The following is a 21,009-nucleotide window of genomic DNA, read 5'->3' on the forward strand; positions in this document are numbered from 1 at the left end:
ATGTAAACCTTTACATACTAATATCCTGTACTCTTTTGTATGGGTGAAATATTTGTAAACTACTTTAAAAATAAAAAAGCAGAAGAAAACTACAGATTGGAATTGCCACCTTGGAAAACTTTGTAAGCTTAGGAAATATTCAGGCATGGTTGTTTCATGTACTAAAGTTCAGTGACTACTGTTGAAATATCATAGATGGGATCTATGAATTTAAAATATACAAAGAGGAGCTCACTATTTGTGGAAAAAAAACATATAAGAAAGGTAATCAGCTACAGGATAGTTTTACAGAGCTAGAAAAGCATAATGGAGGTCTACAGAATTGAATAAGTGCTATAGCAAACAGTATGAGACCCACAGTAAACACTCATCAACTGCTTCAAACCCCATCACAACTTTAACTCCTTCCCCTTAGTGGAATAGTAGACTAGAAAAAAAAAATATATATATATGATAAGTTGATGGAAAATGATAACTGTTTTTAAACAAAGCTTCTTTATAAGCCAATGTTACTGAGCCATTCATAGTCTATGAAACAAAGGTACCTGTCTACACTTTCAGAAGTTATTTCAAGTGAATACCTTATGCAAATTAAAGCAATCAGAAGTTTCTTGTTACTTACCCACTTAGAATACAATTTTGTCTCAACTCTTGGCACAAAACTGACAGCCTTAATCATGATAGCATAAACATTTACAAAGATATCTATATAGTCATTAAAGTCAGGTTCAAACGTAATGGCATCATTCTCAAGAATCAGCCTCATGATGAAACCTGGATGTTCAAAAGCTCTAACAGAATCCTACAAAAAATAAAAATGTATATATGTACATGTATATATAACATAATATTCACATTAATATTCATAACTAAACAACCATACACACACATATATATATATTTATTTATATATATATATATATATATATATATATATATATATATATATGGTGATAAAAAGCACACCAGTTCCAATTACAATACATGGGAAGCCACCCATACTTTTTCTTTGACCTTAGACAGTTAATCCAAGGAGGAGCTCTACAGGAGAAAGTAAGAGTGATTGCAAACTATATTTGTTGGTATCTACTATCCACTTGGCCTATAGGCTAACTATAGGGTCAAAGTACCAGGAAAAAAAAAAAAAACAAACCTAGAAGATGCTTAGTAGCACACTTTAGGATCATTCAAGAATAAGTCCCAGGCAAAACATTCCAATTCCAATACCCTGTTCATACTATACCTAACAAAACCTTCTTCTAGAAAGAGAAAACATTCCTCATGAAAGCTCTCCCCAGCCTCTATGATCCAGGTATCCTAATTATGGAAATTTTTTCTTATTTCCCTTAATCTTCACTGATAATAATCATATATCCTAAATATGTAAGTTGACACCAATTTGGGGGGGAGGGGTACTGGGAATTGAACTCAAGGGCATTGTATCACTGAGTCACGCCCCCAGCTCGATTTTGTATTTTATTTAGAGACAGGGTCTCACTGAATTGGTTAGTGCCTTGCTTTTGCTGAGGCTAGCTTTGAACTCACAATTGGACACAAACTTTTTTTTGACATCAGCTTTTTAATCTAACAAATAAGCACAATAGATCTAAATATGTATTCTGTTTTTTTCACTGGTAAAGATATTTTGTCATTTTCCTCTCTGAAAGAAAAAAATAAGTAAGTTACTAAATGCATATTAGTGTACTGAACTATACTTACAGGGGGTTGTGCAATTAAGTCTGTGAAATCTTGCATGGAGGCTAAAGTGAGGTCCTGCAGCTGTAAAGTCATAAGTGTAGCAGCACAGTTGAAAAAAGATTCCAATTTGGCACTGTTGTCACTGGTTGGCAATTGCTTTTTTTTATTACCTTGGTAATAAATATTCTGTACTTCTGGAAACCACCTTGAAAGAACAAAAGACTTTTAAAAGTCAATACTCTCAATGAATTACTCCTTTTACAATAAGCATTAACTGTAATTTCTAGACATCCAAAGGTCTTCATAAAGAGGTATATTGCTAAGTGACATTATCCACTCTCAGAAATGTAAGTGCTAGAATATTTCACTTCTCCTAGGAAAAGAAATTTTAAATCATAACTAATAGAAAATGACTCATTGATGTGATGCTGTAAGGCATAAATCTAACTCCTGGAACTATGATTCCAGCACTTTTTAAAGAAATATGAGAACTAACTTTATTGGCTATCATGAGATACTTCTCTCCAGTCTCTTAAATGTTCTCCTTGGAATATATCTGTTAGTTTAAAGCTATAATGTGAACAACTGATTAAATCAAGGGTGTGCTTATAACAAATTAAACCCAATTAGTATTTAATGGTATTCAGTTTCATAATTGATGAAGTACAAATCAACAAAATCATATTTTATTTTTACATTTCTCTTAATGTGACATCCTAAAAGAATGACTGATCCAAAACAAAGTTTAAAATGTGTAATAAAAGAATAATCAGGGGCTGGGGTTATGGCTCAACGGTAGAGCGCTCACCTCACATGTGTGAGGTCCTGGGTTCAATCCTCAGCACCACATAAAAACAAATAAAATAAGTGTATTGTGTCCAACTACAACTAAAAAAAATCAAAAAAAGAATAATCAGGCAATTTCATATGTAGTTACATCATGATGATAACAAGTTGAGTTTTCAGCTTATAAAACTACTGTTCAATACTACAGGATTAGAAAATACTGGTACCTTCTTTCATGAGAGATAATGGATCTTTTTAAAGTAGTTAATATAATTTCAAGAGTCATCTGAATGTTCCTAGAGAGATAATCTAAGCTTTAAATATTCTTATTCATCCTTTTAACAAATCCATATTTAATGTCTACTTATATGCTAAGAACAGTGTTCCAGGAGATATAAAAAGATATGACATCATCCTTTCTCTCACAATAATGAAGGCAATGTGCTTTCAATAAAAACAGGTATGAAGTCAAAGGATAGAGAGATCATTTTCCTTTTAAGTACTGAAGAAGGGTTTTATAGTGAAGATGTCAATTTTGTCAAAGAATAGATAGAAATAAGAATAAGAAAAGCCTGAGAAAAAGGAAGTAGAAGTAGGATAAAAAGTAAAATGAGTGGGTAGGTAGTGCTAATATCTCTTATTTCACTATCTGAAATACAGATAACAGGTGATAGAGATAATACACTAAAAAATGAAAAAAAAAATAAATAAAGGAAAGCCATTTGCAGAACTTTGGAATTAAAACCAAGAACTTAAAGACAGGTACTCAGATGAAGCCTGAGCAGATGCTTCTTTGGTGAGGCATCTCACTGGTAAAACAACACATAAATACTGGTAAAGCAGCAAATATAAGGAGAAGAGGACCGTACCAAGAAAGGAAACTGAAATGCTTCCAGCAGGTTTGGGCAAAAGATAAAATAAGGTTTGGATCTGTAGGACTTGAAAAAGGATGACTAAATGCATTTAAAATATTCATTTACTCATTATCTTCAAAATACTTATGATTCCCTATTATGTGCAATAATATTTGGAGTACAGAGTATTTTTCAGTTCTCAAAGTGCTTATAGGCAAGTGAAGGAAAATAGGGACATACATAAAGAAATACAAAAGGAAGAAGTAATGAGAATAAGGTTCTGGAAGCATCCAGAAAAAAAGAGATCACTTCCAAAGAGGCAACAGTGAAGATTTCATGGAGGAAGGGTCACTGAAGTGAGGATCTAAAGGACAGAAGAAAGGGTTCTAGGGATTCAAGGTGGCAGGCCAGATTATTATGTACAAGGGTGTCAAGGCCACTCAGTGAACAAAAGACTTGCACAAATAGTGCTAGAACAACTGTATATTGACTTGGGCCAGGCACGGTGGCATACACCTGTAATCCCAGTGGTTTAGGAGGCCAAGGCAGGAGGATTTCAAGTTCAAAGCCAGCCTCAGTGAAAGTGAGGCACTAAGCAACTCAGTGAGACCCTGCCTCAAAATAAAATACAAAATAAGGCTGGAGATGAGGCTCAGTGGTTGACTGCCTCTGAGTTCAATCCCCAGTACCAAAAAATAATAGTAACAGTAATTGATTTGGACTGCTTCCTCATACCACACAGAAAAATTAAGTCAAAATGGTCCAAAGAGACTAAAACGTAAAAGCTAAAACTGGAACTTTTAGAGGAAAAAAAAATGCAAACCAGTAAATCTTTGTAATATTGGATTAGGCAACAATTTCTTAGATATGATAGCAAGAGCATAAGCAACCAAATAAAATAATAACTTATACTTCCTCAGAAGTAAAAATATTTGTACCTTAAATTCACTAGCAAGAAAGTTAATGGAAAAAATATTTGCAAATCATAGAACTAATGAGGGTTTAGTATTTCTATATAAACAACTCTTAAAAATCAACAATAAAAACTCAACCCAATATTTAATGAGTAAAGGATATGAATATACATTTATCCATAGAAGATCAATAAATTAATAATAATCATATAAAAGGTGCTCAACTTAGTCATTAAGGAAATGCAAATCAAAACCACAGTGAGATACTACTGACACACCCTCCACAATGGTATAATCCGAAAGATAAACAATATGTATTGGCAAAAATGTGAAGAAATCAGAACTCTAATACATTGCTGGTAAGTATGTAAAATCTTACAGTCCTTTTGGAAAACATTGTGGCAGTTCCTGAAAAAGTTAAAATAATTTAGACTCAACAGACACATTATATATAGAATTACCATAAATAACCAGCAATTCCACTCCTAGGTACGTACACAAGAGAACAGAAAAAACATGTTTATACAAAATGATTGTTCATAGAAGCATTATTCAAAATAATCAAAAAGTGAAAACTACTCAATGTCTATCAATTGATGAATAGATAAACAAAATTTGGTTTATCTGTACAATGTAGTATTATTTGGCCCTGAGAAGAGATGAAGTATTGAGACATGCTTTATACCATGGATGAAACTTGAAAATGTATTACATATAAGAAACCAGAAATAAATGGCCACATATTGTATCATTTCACTTAGATGAAATCTCCAGAACAGGGAAATCCATATGGACAATAAGTATATTGTGATTACCAGGCACTTACAGAGGGAAGAATTGCAAAAGATACAGAGCTTCTTTTGGGCTGAGGAAAGCATTCTGGATTTAGTGGTTATGTACACTGTGTGAATATACATAAACCACAGACAGTACACATTTTATGGTAAGTGAAATATATCTTACTTGTTAAAAAAAAAAAAAAAGTAGGAAAGGAGGTTTCAAGATGGCAGAATAGAGCAGGTTGCTTTCTTGGCTGCTCCGTGGCATAAAACCAAGAAATCAGACAGGCAGCTTTTCAACAAGGTGGGTGAATGAACAAAAAATGGGGGGTAACTTTACTAGAATTTAATACTGGACATTCGAAGCATATCGGGGACTCAGGAAGTTGGATATAATAAAATAAGGCAGAAATCTCCAGTATCACAGCCATGCTCCAACCAGAGCAGTCCCTCTGTGGAGGAATAAAGGAATTAAAGGAAGCTGCATTTTGGGGAGGACTGAAGTGTGTCTGGGTATGGAGTTTGGAGATCGGGGACACTGCCCGACTAAACTGAAAGGTATGCTGCTCAATAGCTTTGTAGTGGAAAGAAACCTCATCTTTACCAGCAGTGTGCAGAGCACAAGGAAGAAACAGTTCTACAGCTGCAGCACCAGGGCCAACAGCTGAAGGAGCCAATTCCTGGCAAACCCGAGTTTGACCCAAAATACAGGCCTGGCAAACCCATGCTGCATGACAGTAATTTAGACTCAACAGACACATATAGAATATTTCATTCATCAATGACTAAATACACTTTCTTCTCAGCAGTACATAGATCCTTCTCTAAAATAGACTATTTCTTAGGTCACAAAGCAACTCTTAGGAAATACAAAAAAAAATAGATAATACCTCACATTCTATCAGATCATAATGGAATAAAATTATAAATCAATGATAAAATAAAATACAGAAGCTACTCTAACACTTGGAAACTAAATAGTACACTATTGAATGACCAATGGATAGCAGAAGAAATCAGAGATGAAATGAAAACAATTAGAGGTAAATGAGAATTATGACACAACTTATCAAAATCTCTGGGACACTGTGAAGGCAGTGCTAAGAGGAAAATTCACTGCAATTGAGCTTATTCATCAAAAGAATAGAAAGTCAGCAGAAAGAATAAAAAAAGAATAGAAAATCAGCAAACAAAACACCTAACATTACATATATCTCGAAGCCCTAGAAAAAGAAGAACAAATCAACACCAAAAGCAATAGAGACAGGAAATAATTAAAATCAGAGTTGAAATCAATGAAATTTAAAAAATTCAAAAAATTGACAAAACATAAAATTGGTTCTTTGAAAAAATAAATATAATTGATAAACCGTTAGCCAAGCTAATGAAGAGAAAGAGAGCAATTCATGAAATTATGAAATTTCTCTATGAAATTATGAAAATTCTGTATGAAAAATGAAATATCACAGATGTTACTGAAATACAGATGATAATCAGAAACTATTTTGAAAATTTATACTCTAATAAAATAGAAAATCTTGAAGACATCAACAAATTTCTAGACACACATGACCTACACAAATTGAATCAGGAAGACACAGAAAATTTAAAACAGATCAATTGCAAGCAATGAAATTGAAGACACCATCAAAAACCTACAAAGAAAGAAAAGCTCAGGACCAGACGGATTCTCAGTCAAGTTCTACTTCAAAGAAAAACTTACATCAATCCTCCTCAAATTATTCCATGAAATAGAAAGACAGAACCCTTCTAAACTCATTCTATGAAGCTAGTATCATCCTGATAACAAAACTAGACAAAGACATATCAAGGAAAGAAAACTTCAGACCAACATCCCTGATGAACATAGATGCAAAAAATTCTTAATTAAACACTGGCAAATTGCATATAAAACATACACTGGAGAAAAGATAGCCTCTTCAACAAATGGTGCTGGGAAAGCTGGAAATCAATACATAACAAAATGAAATTAGACCCCTATCTCTCACCCTGCAAAAAACTCAAATCAAAGTGGATCAAGGACCTAGGCATTAGACCATAGACCCTGTACCCACTAGAAGAAAAAGTAAGCCCAAATATCTCCATCATGTTGGCTTAGGGACAGACTTTCTCAATAAGACTCCTAAAGTGTAAGAAGTCAAGAATCAATAAATGATATCATCAAACTAAAATGCTTCTTCATGGCAAAAGAAACAATAAAGAACCTGAAATGAGAGCCTACAGAATGGGGGAAAATCTTTTGTCAGCTGCACCTCAGGTAGAGCATTAATCCCCAGAATATGCAAAGAACTCAAAAAACTTAACACCAAAAAAACCAACCCAGTCAATAAATGGGCAAAGGAACTGACCAGACACTTCACAGAAGAGGAAATATGAGCCATCAAACAATATATGAAAAAATGTTCAATATCTCTAGCTGCAAGGAGCCATCTCTGAAATACACGTGGATCTTCTCTCGGCATGGAAGCCAGGGAGAAATAGGTCTGGCATTGGGAACTTTCTGTGGCTGTCCCACCTCAATAGATGGCCCAATGCACATGACCTTTCTCTCCACTCTGCTAGGAAGATTCCTCATAGTAGCTCTAAAGATGGGCATAACTTGTTAGGAACTAAACAGCCCAACTTTAACCTTTTTTGGAAAAGAACGTTCTATAGAATGTCTTTGATGTTTCCTGATCTAAATAGGGCAGGTGCAGGCTCCATTTGGCCAGAGCTTGAACCATCGGATCAGCTTGTCCATCCTACACCTGCTTTTGAAACCACTTTCTGTGTTCTGTGTTTTTGTTCTGTTTTGTTTTGTTTTCGTCATTTTACTTCTCTTAGCTTTTTATTTCTCAGACAACCCATTCTGCCAAGGGGAACCCCATTCCCACCACCCAGACAGGACATGGGTAGGATATAGCAATTAGAAAATGCAAATTAAAACTACACTGAGATATCATCTTACTCCAGGAAGAATGGCAATTATCAAGAATACAAGTAACAATAAATGTTGGCGAGAATGTGGGGGGAAAGGTTCACTCATATGTTGCTTGTGGGACTACAAATTTACGTAACCATTCTGAAAAGCAGTATGGAGATTTTCTCGAAAAACTTGGAATAGAACCAGTTATCCCACTTCTTGGCATATACCCAAAGGACTTAAAATCAGTATACTATAGTGACACATCCACGTCAATGTTCATAGTAGCTCAATTCATAATAGCTAAGCTATAGAACTAACCTAGGTGACCTTCAACAGATGAATGGATAAAGAAAATGAATTATATATACACAATGGAATGTTACTCAGCCATAAAAAAACAAAATTATAGCATTTATTAGAAAATGGATGGAAATAGGGACCATATGCTAAGTGAAATAAACCAGTTCCAAAAAAACACAAAGATTAATGTTCTCTCTGATATGCAGATACTGACTCTCAATGGGTTGGGGGGAGGGGGAAGGGATGAGGGGAGGTTCACCAGATTGCACAGGGTGGAGTAGAGGGAAGAAAGGGGAGATGGAAATAGGAAAGACTGAGGAATGAATCAGATATAACTTTCCTATGTTCATATATAAATACATGACTATGGTAACTCCACATCATGTACAACCAACAATAATGGGAAGTTATATTCAATGTATGTATGATATGTCAAAATACATACAATTGTCATGTGTAACTAAAAAGAACAAATAAAGAAGAAAACAATTAAAAAATTAAAAATAGGAAAATTTAAAAATAGAAAAAAATTAAAAATAGGATGTTGCTGGGGTAGGGAGAAGGTGGTAAGGGTAAAGACAATCAGCAAAAGAGACCAAAAAAAAAAAAAAAAGTCACAAGATTTTTAAGTTGCCCTAGGAATGATCCAGAGGAGGAAGAATAGGTTTGGAAGAAAGAGGATAAGCATTGTTATGAACATGCTGAGATTCAGGTACTGACATGATATTCAACTGAGATATTCAGTATAAAATTATTAAGAAGGACCAAGAGCTCAGAAAACAAGATCTTTAGACAGCTGAGAAGGATGAAATTGTCAAAAGAATATAAATAAGAGAGAGACCAAAAAAAAAAAAAAGAAAAGAAAAGAAAAAGGACTTGGGGACTTTTAGGAGATAGTGAGATTAAGTTGATAGAAAAATGAGACAGTGGAGAAGAACAGATAAGCGCACAGGAAAACACATAGTTCCAGAAAACTGTGTATCCACCTATGGCAACTGCTGAGTAGAAGAGAAAGATAAGGGCTAAGAAAATTCCTTTGGGTTTGGTGTAGATGTCATAATTAATTATTTGCTAACTGTGTCTCCACTGTGAGCTGATGTTCTGCCTTTTAGGCATGATAAAACCATTCTGGCTCACTAAGGTGTGGTCAGAGAATTCTTCCCCTAGAATCAATCAGGAAGCATCAAGAGATAAAGCTAATCAATCTACATTTCACAGAGACAATTATTCAGTAAGGGTTTGCACTCTCCTCTGTACTTTGACATGCATTTTACTAAAATTTACAGTGATAATGTATTTCTAGGGTATAACCCTGCAGTCATAGATTAAGATAACTTATTTGCATCACATTCTTAAGAGGGCATTTTCTTCTCTGCAACTAATTGTGCAGTTTTATTTTTCACCTCTCCTCTGTTTTAAATAAATATAATATAAAATAATAGGTAAAAGTTCTTCCAAAGTAACATTTTTTTTTAAAGAAATCCAAACTTTATTATTACAGTATTTGTGGGTCAAGAATCCAGCTTGGCTTAGCTAGCTGCCAGCGTCTCAAAGTCTCTCATCAGGTTGCAGTCAACCTGTCAGCTGGAGCTGTAGTTTCATATGAAGTCTCATTTGAGAACAGAATCATGCTTCCAAGTTCACTTAGGATTCAGTTTCCAATAGACTGTTGAAGTTCTGATTCTGGATACATACACATTTAGGATTAAATTTCCTTGATGAACTCCCTTTATTATTTTGAAATGCCCCTCTTATTCCAGAAAAATATCCTTAATCTAAAACCTGATATAAATACTCTCTATATTTCTTTTTTTTTTATTGGTCGTTCATAACATTACATAGTTCTTAATACATCATATTACACGGTTGATTCACATGGATTATGAACTCCCGCTTTTACCCCATATACAAATTGCTGTATCACATCAGTTTCCCTTCCATTGATTGACATATTGCCTTTCTAGTGTCTGATGTATTCAGCTGTCTGTCCTATTCTCTACTATCCCCCCTCCCCTCCCCTCCCCTCCCCTCCCCTTTTCTCTCTCTACCCCTTCTACTGTAAATCATTTCTTCCATTTGTATTATCTTGTCTTACCCCTCCTTTCCTCTTATATGACATTTTGTATAACCCTGAGGATCGCCTTCCATTTCCATGCAATTTCCCTTCTCACTCCCTTTCCCTCCCACCTCTCATCCCTGTTTAATGTAAATCTTCTTCTCAAGCTCTTCGTCCCTACCCTGTCCTTGTTTACTCCCCTTATATCAAAGGAGTCATTTGGTATTTGTTTTTTAAAGATTGACTAGCTTCACTTAGCATAATCTGCTCTAATGCCATCCATTTCCCTCCAAATTCTATGATTTTGTCATTTTTTAATGCAGAGTAATACTCCATAGTATATAAATGCCACATTTTTTTTATCCATTCATCTATTGAAGGGCATCTAGGCTGGTTCCACAGTCTTGCTATCGTGAATTGAGCTGCTATGAACATCGATGTAGCAGTGTCCCTGTAGCATGCTCTTGTTAGGGCTTTAGGGAATAGACCGAGAAGGGGAATAGCTGGGTCGAATGGTGGTTCCATTCCCAGCTTTCCAAGAAATCTCCATACTGCTTTCCAAATTGGCTGCACCAATTTGCAGTCCCACCAGCAATGAACAAGAGTGCCCTTTTCCCCACATCCTCTCCAGCACTTATTGTTGTTTGACTTCCTAATGGCTGCCAGTCTTACTGGAGTGAGATGGTATCTTAGGGTAGTTTTGATTTGCATTTCTCTGACTGCTAGCGATGGTGAGCATTTTTTCATGTACTTGTTGATTGATTGTATGTCCTCCTCTGAGAAGTGTCTGTTCAGGTCCTTGGCCCATTTATTGATTGGGTTATTTGTTATCTTATTGTCTAATTTTTTGAGTTCTTTGTATATTCTGGTTATTAGGGCTCTATCTGAAGTGTGTGGAGTAAGATTTGTTCCCAGGATGTAGGCTCCCTGTTTATCTCTCTTATTGTTTCTTTTGCTGAGAAAAAAATTTTTAGTTTGAGTAAGTCCCATTTGTTGATTCTATTTGTTAACTCTAGCGCTATGGGTGTCCTATTGAGGAATTTGGAGCCCGATCCCACAGCGTGTAGATCATAACCAACTTTTTCTTCTATCAGATGCCATGTCTCTGATTTAATATCAAGCTCCTTGATCCATTTTGAGTTAACTTTTGTGCATGGCGAGAGATAGGGATTCAGATTCATTTTGGTGCAAATGGATTTCCAGTTTTCCCAGCACCATTTGTTGAAGATGCTATCCTTCCTCCATTGCATGCTTTTAGCCCCTTTATCAAAAATAAGATAGTTGTAGTTTTGTGGATTGGTTACTGTGTCCTCTATTCTGTACCATTGGTCCACCCGCCTGTTTTGGTACCAGTACCATGCTGTTTTTGTTACTATTGCTCTGTAGTATAGTTTGAAGTCTGGTATCGCTATACCGCCTGATTCACACTTCCTGCTTAGTATTGTTTTTGCTATTCTGGGTCTTTTATTATTCCATATGAATTTCATGATTCTTTTATCGATTTCTACAAGATATGCTGTTGGGATTTTGATTGGCATTGCATTGAACTTATATAGGACTTTTGGTAATATCGCCATTTTGATGATGTTAGTTCTGCCTATCCATGAGCAGGGTATATTTTTCCATCTTCTAAGGTCTTCTTCTATGTCTTTCTTTAGGGTTCTGTAATTTTCATTGTATAAATCTTTCACCTCTTTTGTTAGGTTGATTCCCAAGTATTTTATTTTTTGGGGGGATATTGTGAATGGAGTAGTTGTCCTCATTTCCGTTTCAGAGGCTTTGTCGCTGATATACAGGAATGCCTTTGATTTATGCGTGTTGATCTTATATCCTGCCACTTTGCTGAATTCATTTATTAGCTCTAATAGCTTCTTTGTAGACCCTTTTGGGTCTGCTAGGTATAGAATCATATCATCTGCAAATAGTGATAATTTAAGTTCTTCTTTTCCTATTTTTATGCCTTTAATTTCTTTCGTCTGCCTAATTGCTTTGGCCAGTGTTTCGAGGACTATGTTGAACAGAAGTGGTGAGAGAGGGCATCCCTGTCTTGTACCAGATCTTAGAGGGAATGCCTTCAATTTTTCTCCATTCAGAATGATGCTGGCCTGTGGCTTATCATAGATTGCTTTTACAATGTTGAGGTATGATCCAGTTATCCCTAATTTTTCTAGAGTTTTGAACATAAAGGGATGCTGTACTTTGTCGAAAGCTTTTTCTGCATCTATCGAGATGATCATATGGTTCTTATTTTTAAGTCTATTGATGTGGTGGATAACATTTATTGATTTCCGTATATTGAACCAACCTTGCATACCAGGGATGAATCCTACTTGATCATGGTGTATAATTTTTTTGATATGTATTTGAATCCGATTCGCCAGAATTTTATTGAGGATTTTTGCATCAAGGTTCATTAGAGATATTGGTCTGTAGTTTTCTTTCTTTGAAGTGTCTTTGTCTGGTTTCGGAATCAGGGTGATGTTGGCCTCGTAGAACGAATTTGGAAGTTCTCCCTCTTTTTCTATTTCCTGAAAAAGCTTGAAAAGTATTGGTGTTAGTTCCTCTTTAAAGGTTTTGTAAAACTCTGCTGTATACCCATCCGGTCCTGGGCTTTTCTTATTTGGTAGTCTTTTGATGGTTTCTTCTATTTCCTCTATTGTTATTGGTCTGTTTAGGTTGTCTATGTCCTCCTGGCTCAATCTGGGCAGATCATAAGACTCAAGGAATTTATCTATGCCTTCACTATCTTCTATTTTATTGGAGTATAAGGATTCAAAGTAATTTCTGATTATCTTCTGTATTTCTGAAGTGTCTGTTGTGATATTGCCTTTTTCATCCCGTATGTTAGTAATTTGGGTTCTCTCTCTTCTTCTCTTCGCTAGCGTGGCTAAGGGTCTGTCAATTTTATTTATTTTTTCAAAGAACCAGCTTTTAGTTTTGTCAATTTTTTCAATTGTTTCTTTTGTTTCAATTTCATTAATTTCAGCTCTGATTTTAATTATTTCTTGCCTTCTACTTCTTTTGCTGTTGTTTTGCTCTTCTTTTTCTAGGATTTTGAGATGAAGTATGAGATCATTTATTTGTTGGTTTTTTCTTTTTTTGAGGAATGAACTCCAAACAATGAATTTTCCTCTTAGAACTGCTTTCAATGTGTCCCATAGATTCCGATATGTTGTGTCTGTGTTTTCATTTAACTCTAGGAATTTTTTAATTTCCTCCTTGATGTCTTCTAAAACCCATTGATCACTCAGCAACCTATTGTTCATTCTCCAGGTGATGTTTGATTTTTCCTTTCTTCTTTTATCATTGATTTTCATTTTCATTCCATTATGATCAGACAAGATGCATGGTATTATCTCTACCTCTTTGTATTGTCTAAGAGTTGCCCTGTGACATAATATATGGTCTATTTTTGAGAAGGTTCCATGTGCTGCTGAGAAAAAAGTGTAGCTACTTGATGTTGGGTGGTATAGTCTATATATGTCAATTAAGTCTAGGTTGTTAATTGTGTTATTGAGTTCTATAGTTTCCTTATTTAACTTTTGTTTGGAAGATCTGTCCAGTGGTGAGAGAGGTGTGTTGAAGTCTCCCATGATTACTGTATGGTGATCTATTAGACTCTTGAACTTGAGAAGAGTTTGCTTGATGAACACAGCTGCACCATTATTTGGGACATATATATTTATGATTGTTATGTCTTGTTGGTGTATGGTTCCCTTGAGCAGTATGAAGTGTCCTTCTTTATCCCTTTTGATTAGCTTTGGCTTGAAATCTATTTTATTAGATATGAGTATGGACACTCCTGCTTGTTTCCGTGGTCCATATGAGTGATATGATTTTTCCCAACCTTTCACCTTCAGTCTATGAACATCTTTTCCTATCAAATGCGTCTCCTGTAGACAGCATATTGTTGGGTCTTGTTTTGTGATCCATTCTACTAGCCTGTGTCTCTTAATTGGTGAGTTTAAGCCATTAACATTTACAGTTATTATTGAGATATGGTTTGTTCTTCTATCCATATTTGTTTATTGATATTACTAAACCTGATTTGTTATCCTCTTTGACTACTTTCCCCCCTTTACTGTCCTACCTCCCATTGTTGGTTATCAATGTTATTTTCCATTTCCTCTTCCTGTAATGTTTTGCCAAGGATTTTTTGAAGAGATGGTTTTCTAGCTGCGAATTCTTTTAACTTTTGTTTATCGTGGAAGGTTTTAATTTCATCTTCTAACCTGAAGCTTAATTTCGCAGGATACAAGATTCTTGGTTGGAATCCATTTTCTTTAAGCGTTTGAAATATGTTATTCCAGGATCTTCTAGCTTTTAGAGTCTGTGTTGAGAGATCGGCTGTTATTCTGATTGGTTTACCCCTAAATGTAATCTGCTTCCTTTCCCTTGTAGCTTTTAAAATTCTCTCCTTATTCTGTATGTTGGACATCTTCATTATAATGTGTCTAGGTGTGGATCTCTTATGATTTTGCACATTCGGCGTCCTGTAGGCTTCTAGGATTTGGGATTCTGTCTCATTCTTCAAGTCTGGGAAGTTTTCTTGTATTATTTCACTGAATAGATTGCTTAATCCTTTGGTTTGGAGCTCTGTGCCTTCCTGTATCCCAATGACTCTTAAGTTTGGTCTTTTGATATTATCCCATAGCTCTTGAATGTTCTGCTCATGGTTTCTTAGTAGACTTGCTGAGCTATCTATGTTCTTTTCAAGTTGAAATACTCTGTCTTCATTGTCTGATGTTCTATCTTCTAAGTGATCCACTCTGCTGGTAGTATTCTCAATTGAGATTTTAAGTTGGTTTATTGTTTCCTGCATTTCTAGTATTTCTATTTGTTTGTTTTTTATTACCTCTATCTCCCTGTGAAATTGATCTTTTACTTCCTGGATTTGTTGGTCAATGTGATCTTTCATTGTCTGATTTTGCTGTCTCATGTCTTCCTTGAGACTCCAGGTCATCTGAAGCATGTATGTCCTGAGCTCTCTATCTGACATTCCATCTGTTGCAGCTATTACCTCTTCTAAAGTTGAGTTGACCTGCATTGCCTGTGGTCCTTTCTTTCCTTGTCGTTTCATACTGCTGGCGTTTCTTTCTGCTTGGTGAAATTGTTGTGTCTTTGATATTTTCCCCCTCTATTTATTTATATTGCTCTTGTATAGTTGAAAAATCACCCTTGCAGGGCAGGTAGTGGCTGTGATCCTCCTCCAATTAGTGTGATCCGTCTACCATGCTGGCAGGCCCTAGGTTTGCTTTGCTGGTCGGTCAAAGGTCCACCTACCCAGCAGGCGCCAGGGGCACTTGTGTCACTCCATAGGTTGCTGGGCCTAACCTCCCAATGGGTTGCAGGTTCGCCTCACTTGCAGGCACTGGGGGAGGGGCCGGTTCCGCCCCTCAGCAGGCTTTGGGCCCGCTCTGCTGGTGTTCACAGTCCCCTGCCTACCTGCAGACACTGGGGGAGGGGACGCACCTAGCCCTCAGCCGTCCGCCGGACCTGTCCTAGTGGGTCCGGTCTGCGTTCCCCGCCGGCGCGTGCAGCTGCTGTCACTTGGCTGGTCGCTGGTCCTGACCCGCCCGCCCGTGGCTTGCAGGTTCGCCTCGCTTGCAGGCCCCAAAGTAACATTTTTAAAAGTTAATTTTAAAATGATCAACTCACCTTTCTAAGTAACTTTTGGAAATAATGACACTATTATATAAGTTTCATGTGATATTTGAAAATTGACCTAATCCTAATAGTCTATTTCTTATAAATATGATCCATGAGAGAGGCTATTTCCCATGTTTTACTGAGTAAAACATCATTAATTATCATATGTGGCTATTCCAAATTGAAGGGACTATCCAAGGAATTGTTTGATTATCATTTGATAAATCTAAATCTAACCTCCATTGAGATTGTAAACTCATTTAAGCAACATATTTTTCCTTCTGAGTCATTCTTTAAACTCTTCTGCATCCTTCATCCAAAGTCAAAATGGAAGAGACACAGCACTTTGCATGTAGATGCAGAAAACTATCTGGTAAATGATTAGTTCATGATCATTCCTGCATGGTTTCCAACACACTCTCAGAGCAGAGGCAGAAATCAGATATTTAGAAAAAAGCAACTATCAGTTATGATCATTTTAGTTTCTGTGCAATCTATGCAGTGGAGAATATCTGGATAGACTAAGGCAATTAAAGACCTATTAATTCTCTAATGGAAATGATGTAAAACTTGTTGAAATGGGATTTTCTAAAAGCAGTTAAAAAATAATTCCCCATCAATCACATTTATAAACTTATGTTTTCCTATATGATATTTCAAAACTTTACATTTTAAACAGAGTCTCTTTGGCAGATTCCAAGTGTTTCATGATAATATTCTGAAAAGTTGACAGTTCTAAGGCATCCTGGCGATTGTGAAATTCTTCTATATCAACCAAACGTAATTTTCTGCAAGAGATAAAAAAAAAGAACATGATAATATAAGATCAAGCTTGTTTGATATATAACATTTTTGCTAATTGAGCCTTTCTCAAAGACAGCATATATCTACATTTTATCATTATAAAGTATGTTCCATAAAATTAAATATTCAATAACATGAGATTTTCTAAATTTAAAAGTAATATATATAGTAAAATTCAATAGGGACATAATATAATATTGTGAAATTTCTCTGTGAAGTAGAAGAGCATAATAACTTTGATTTAATGGATAGTTTAAACTGGCTTTTGCTTTTAAACTGGAACAATTATAACAGAAAAAGATGGGTTCACTGCCATAGGATTTACTTCTAAAATAAAACTTGCACCTTCTCTGAAAAGGAAGCAGTCCTGAATAGTAGAGAGCCAGGGAGTACAGAAGTTCTCACACCTCACTAAGATCCATTGCATTGGGGCTGAGGTTGTGGCTCAGTGGTAGAGTACTCACTTAGCATGTGTGAGGCACTGGGTTTGATCCTTAGCACCACATAAAAATAAATAAAATAAAGGTATTGTATTTGTCTACAACTTAAAAAATTAAAATAAAAAAGATCTATCATATCAAAATCTTTTCAACCTGTCTGTTTTTTTTTCTCTAACACACAACTTACTACAGTTTTCAATGCAATGTTTTTTTTCTCACTGCAATGATATATATTTCATTATGTACATAGTTTACTCATTTAAAATTTTTCTCTGGCCAATTAAACAAAATGAAAGACCAATATTAGCTATTAGTATCATTGCGTTATTCATCTCAATTTAACTACAGAGCTCTTCCCTTGATTGCTGTTTCATTTCCATATGAGTGAGTAATTTTTATGTTCTCTGGAAGATAGTAAACACATTATTTAAAAAACATCACCTTTGCCAAACATAGTAGCACATAATTCCAGTTACTCAGAAGACAAAGGCAGGAGAATTGCAAGTTCAAGGCCAATCTGGGCAATTTAGGGAGATCCAGACTCAAAAATTAGAAAATGTCTGGGGATGTTGCTCAGTGGTAGAGTGTTTGTCAAGCATGAATGAGGCCCTGGGTTTTCTCCAGTACCAAAAACAGAAACAAAAACTGGAAAAAAAAATCACCACATTTAAGCTGGGCATGCTGGTACATGCCTATAATCCTAGCTACTAAGGAGGCTAAGAAAGAAGGATAATGAATTTGAGTGAGGCCAGCCTGGGCACATTATTAAAACACTAACTCAAAAAAAATCACACTTAAGTTTTATGTAAAGACTAAAATACTGATTAGTAAACAAAACATATTGCAAACTTTCTCTCACAAGCTACAAGTTCATCTCAAATTAAGATGCAGTTAGTACATGACATTGACAATACATTAGGCATAAACAGGGAACCAATGCTAGAGAAACTTTCTAGTGTGTTATTCTAGACAATTGCACTATTTAATGTTTTCGTTGATTTTTTTATTGATGCATATTAATTATACAGAATGGTGAGTTTCATTGTGGCATATTTGCACATGTGCATAATATAATTTGATCAGTTTTACTCCCCATTACCACCCCTTATCTTCTCCTTCTGCCTCCAACTTCTGTCCTTTCTATACCTCAACACTCTCTCTTCTACTTTCATGGCATCTTTTATTTTCTTTATCTTTCCCTATTTGAGAGAAAACATATGAAACTTGTTTTCCTGAATCTTATTTATTTCACTTAATATGATGGTCTTCAGATTCATCCATTTTCCTAACAAATGACATAATCTTGTTCTTTTTTATGGCCCAATAAAACCCATGATAGGTAGGTAGGTAGGTAGGTAGGTAGGTAGATAGATAAACATTTTATTCATCCATTTTCCTATTGACAGAGATGTGGGCTGATCCATATTTAGCTATTGTGAATTGTGCTGGGATAAACAATGGTTATACATACATCTCTAAAATATGCTAACTTTAATTCTTTTGGATAAATATCAAGAAGTGGTACAAATGGGTCATATGGTAGTTCGATTTGTAGTTTATTGAGGAACATCTATACTGAGTTCCACAGTGATTGTACTAATTTACATTCCTACCAACTGTGTATAGGAGTTCCTTTTTCCCTTACATTCTCAACAGCATTCATTGCTATCTGTATTCTTGATTATTGCCGTTGACTGATGTGAGATGGAATCACAATGTAGTTTTGATTTGCATTTCCTTAATGGCCAACAATGTTGAACATTTTTATATTTCTATATAAATGCAAATATAGAACTTTTTAAAAATATTTATAGATGTTGGCCACTTCTACTTTTTTTGAGAGTGTCTGTTTAGTTCATTTGCCTACTTATTTAATGGGTTGTTTGTTTTGGGGGGTTGAGCTTTTTGTTGTATAAAGTCTGCACATTAATTCTCTATTGGAAGAGTAGATGACAAAGATTTTCTCTCATTCTGTGTATTTTAAATAAAATATTTTGAAAATTTAGTACAATATTCCCAACCTTCCAGAACTTGGCTAAACTCTGGCCAGTGAAATTTAAGCAACTTCTATGAAGACTCCCTTCAAGGTTTCTGATGCCATTAGAGCAAGCTGTATATATTTTGCTTCCTACTGCTTTGTAAAATGAGGAGCACTAACAGCAAGTACTTGAACCCTTGAAAATGGATGTCATGAAAGAGAAGGAAAATCTCAGGTCCTAGGACCCTAATAGATATTATATCCAGCAAGGATTGACTGTATATCTTTAAGCTTCTTCTACCTGATAAAATAAATGATAAAGTATTTAAGTTACTATTAATTTGTATTTTCCATTATATGCAATAAACTTAACAAATAATGCAACAGCACAATCTTCTTGGTCAACTATTTGAACATTATTATATTTCAAAACTGTAGCTGTAAATCAGGCTACTGATGTGTGTAGTAGAACAGTACCAAATAAGAAGTAGCTGCTCAGAAGGAGCTCTGGAATTTACTTTGCCTCATAGCCATGAGAAGAAATTTTCTTAGTTCCTTAGTATTTGATTTGAGAAAGAATTCTAGGCATAAGCTCCATCTGTAATGTTTTGAGATTGAAAGGTTTTACAGTACAATTTCCCATGAAATCTCTGGGGATAATATTTCCTATTTTTTTCAGGTAGCTCTATTATTAAGAAGATGTAAAAAAAAAAATACTACCAGACATTGTTTCTATTTTCTCAGGGAAAAGAAATACAGCACTGTAATAATAGTTTAAACCGTTGGTTTAAAACAGAAAGGATCAGATAAAAGAATATTATTCACTATGCATTAGCTTGAGCTTAGTTGGCATAAAGAAAATGTTTGTCTTTTTAAAAATTTTATGATAATGAGCCTTCTACCAACGAAAACCTACAGAATGGGAGAAAAATTTTGTCAGTTACTCTTCTAACAGAGAATTAATATTCAGCATATATAAAGAATTCAAAAAACTTACCACCAAATATAAATAATCCAACAAATAAATGGGAATATGATCTTAACATAAATTTCTCAAAAGAAGAAATACAACTGCAAATTGGTGCAGCCAATATGGAAAGCAGTATGGAAATTCCTTGGAATCCTGGGAATGGAACCACCATTTGACCCAGCTATCCCTCTCCTAAGACTATACCCAAAAGACTTTAAAAACAGGGACACAGCCACATCAACATTTATAGCAGCACAATTCACAATAGCTAAACTGTGGAGCTAACCTAGATGCCCTTTAGTAGATGAATGGATAAAAAAATGTCACATATATACACAATGGAATATTACTCAGCATTAAAAGAGAATAAAATCATGGCATTTGCAGGTAAATGGATGGCACTAGAGAAGATAATGCTAAGGGAAGTTAGCCAGTCCCAATAAAACAAATGCCAAATGTTTTCTCTGATATAAGGAGACTGACTCAGAGAGGGGTAGGGAGGAGGAGCATGGGAGGATTAGATGAATTCTAGTCAGGGAAGAAGGGTGGGAGGGAAAGGAAGTGGGCAGAGTATTAGCAAGGATGGTGGAATGTGATGGACATCATTATCCAAAGTACATGTATGAAGACTTGAATTGGGTGTCAACATACTTTATATACAAACAGAGATATGAAAAATTGTGGTATATATGTGTAATAAGAATTGTAATGCAAAAAAAATAAAAATAACAAAAAAGTACATGTATGAAGACATGAATTGGCGTGAACATACTTTATATACAAAGATATGAAAAATTGTGCCCTATATGTGTATTAAGAATTGTAATGCATTCCGCTGTCATGTATTTAAAAAAT

At 35.2% G+C, this 21,009-nt stretch overlaps 1 protein-coding gene across 1 annotated transcript in view; it reads right to left on the bottom strand.

Annotated features, from left to right (window-relative positions):
* The window catches only part of Dnah7 (dynein axonemal heavy chain 7), a 282,698-nt gene that overhangs the window by 226,367 nt on the left and 35,322 nt on the right, over nucleotides 1-21,009 (bottom strand). The window contains exons 8-10 of the mRNA XM_026408842.2: nucleotides 16,631-16,750; nucleotides 1,720-1,903; nucleotides 623-802 (exon numbers count right to left, since the gene is read on the bottom strand). Of these exons, the coding sequence (XP_026264627.2) occupies nucleotides 623-802; nucleotides 1,720-1,903; nucleotides 16,631-16,750 (484 nt within the window). The remainder of the gene's footprint in view (nucleotides 1-622; nucleotides 803-1,719; nucleotides 1,904-16,630; nucleotides 16,751-21,009) is intronic.

This window comes from Urocitellus parryii, chromosome 1, assembly GCF_045843805.1.
Source record: "Urocitellus parryii isolate mUroPar1 chromosome 1, mUroPar1.hap1, whole genome shotgun sequence".
Lineage (NCBI taxonomy): Eukaryota > Metazoa > Chordata > Mammalia > Rodentia > Sciuridae > Urocitellus > Urocitellus parryii.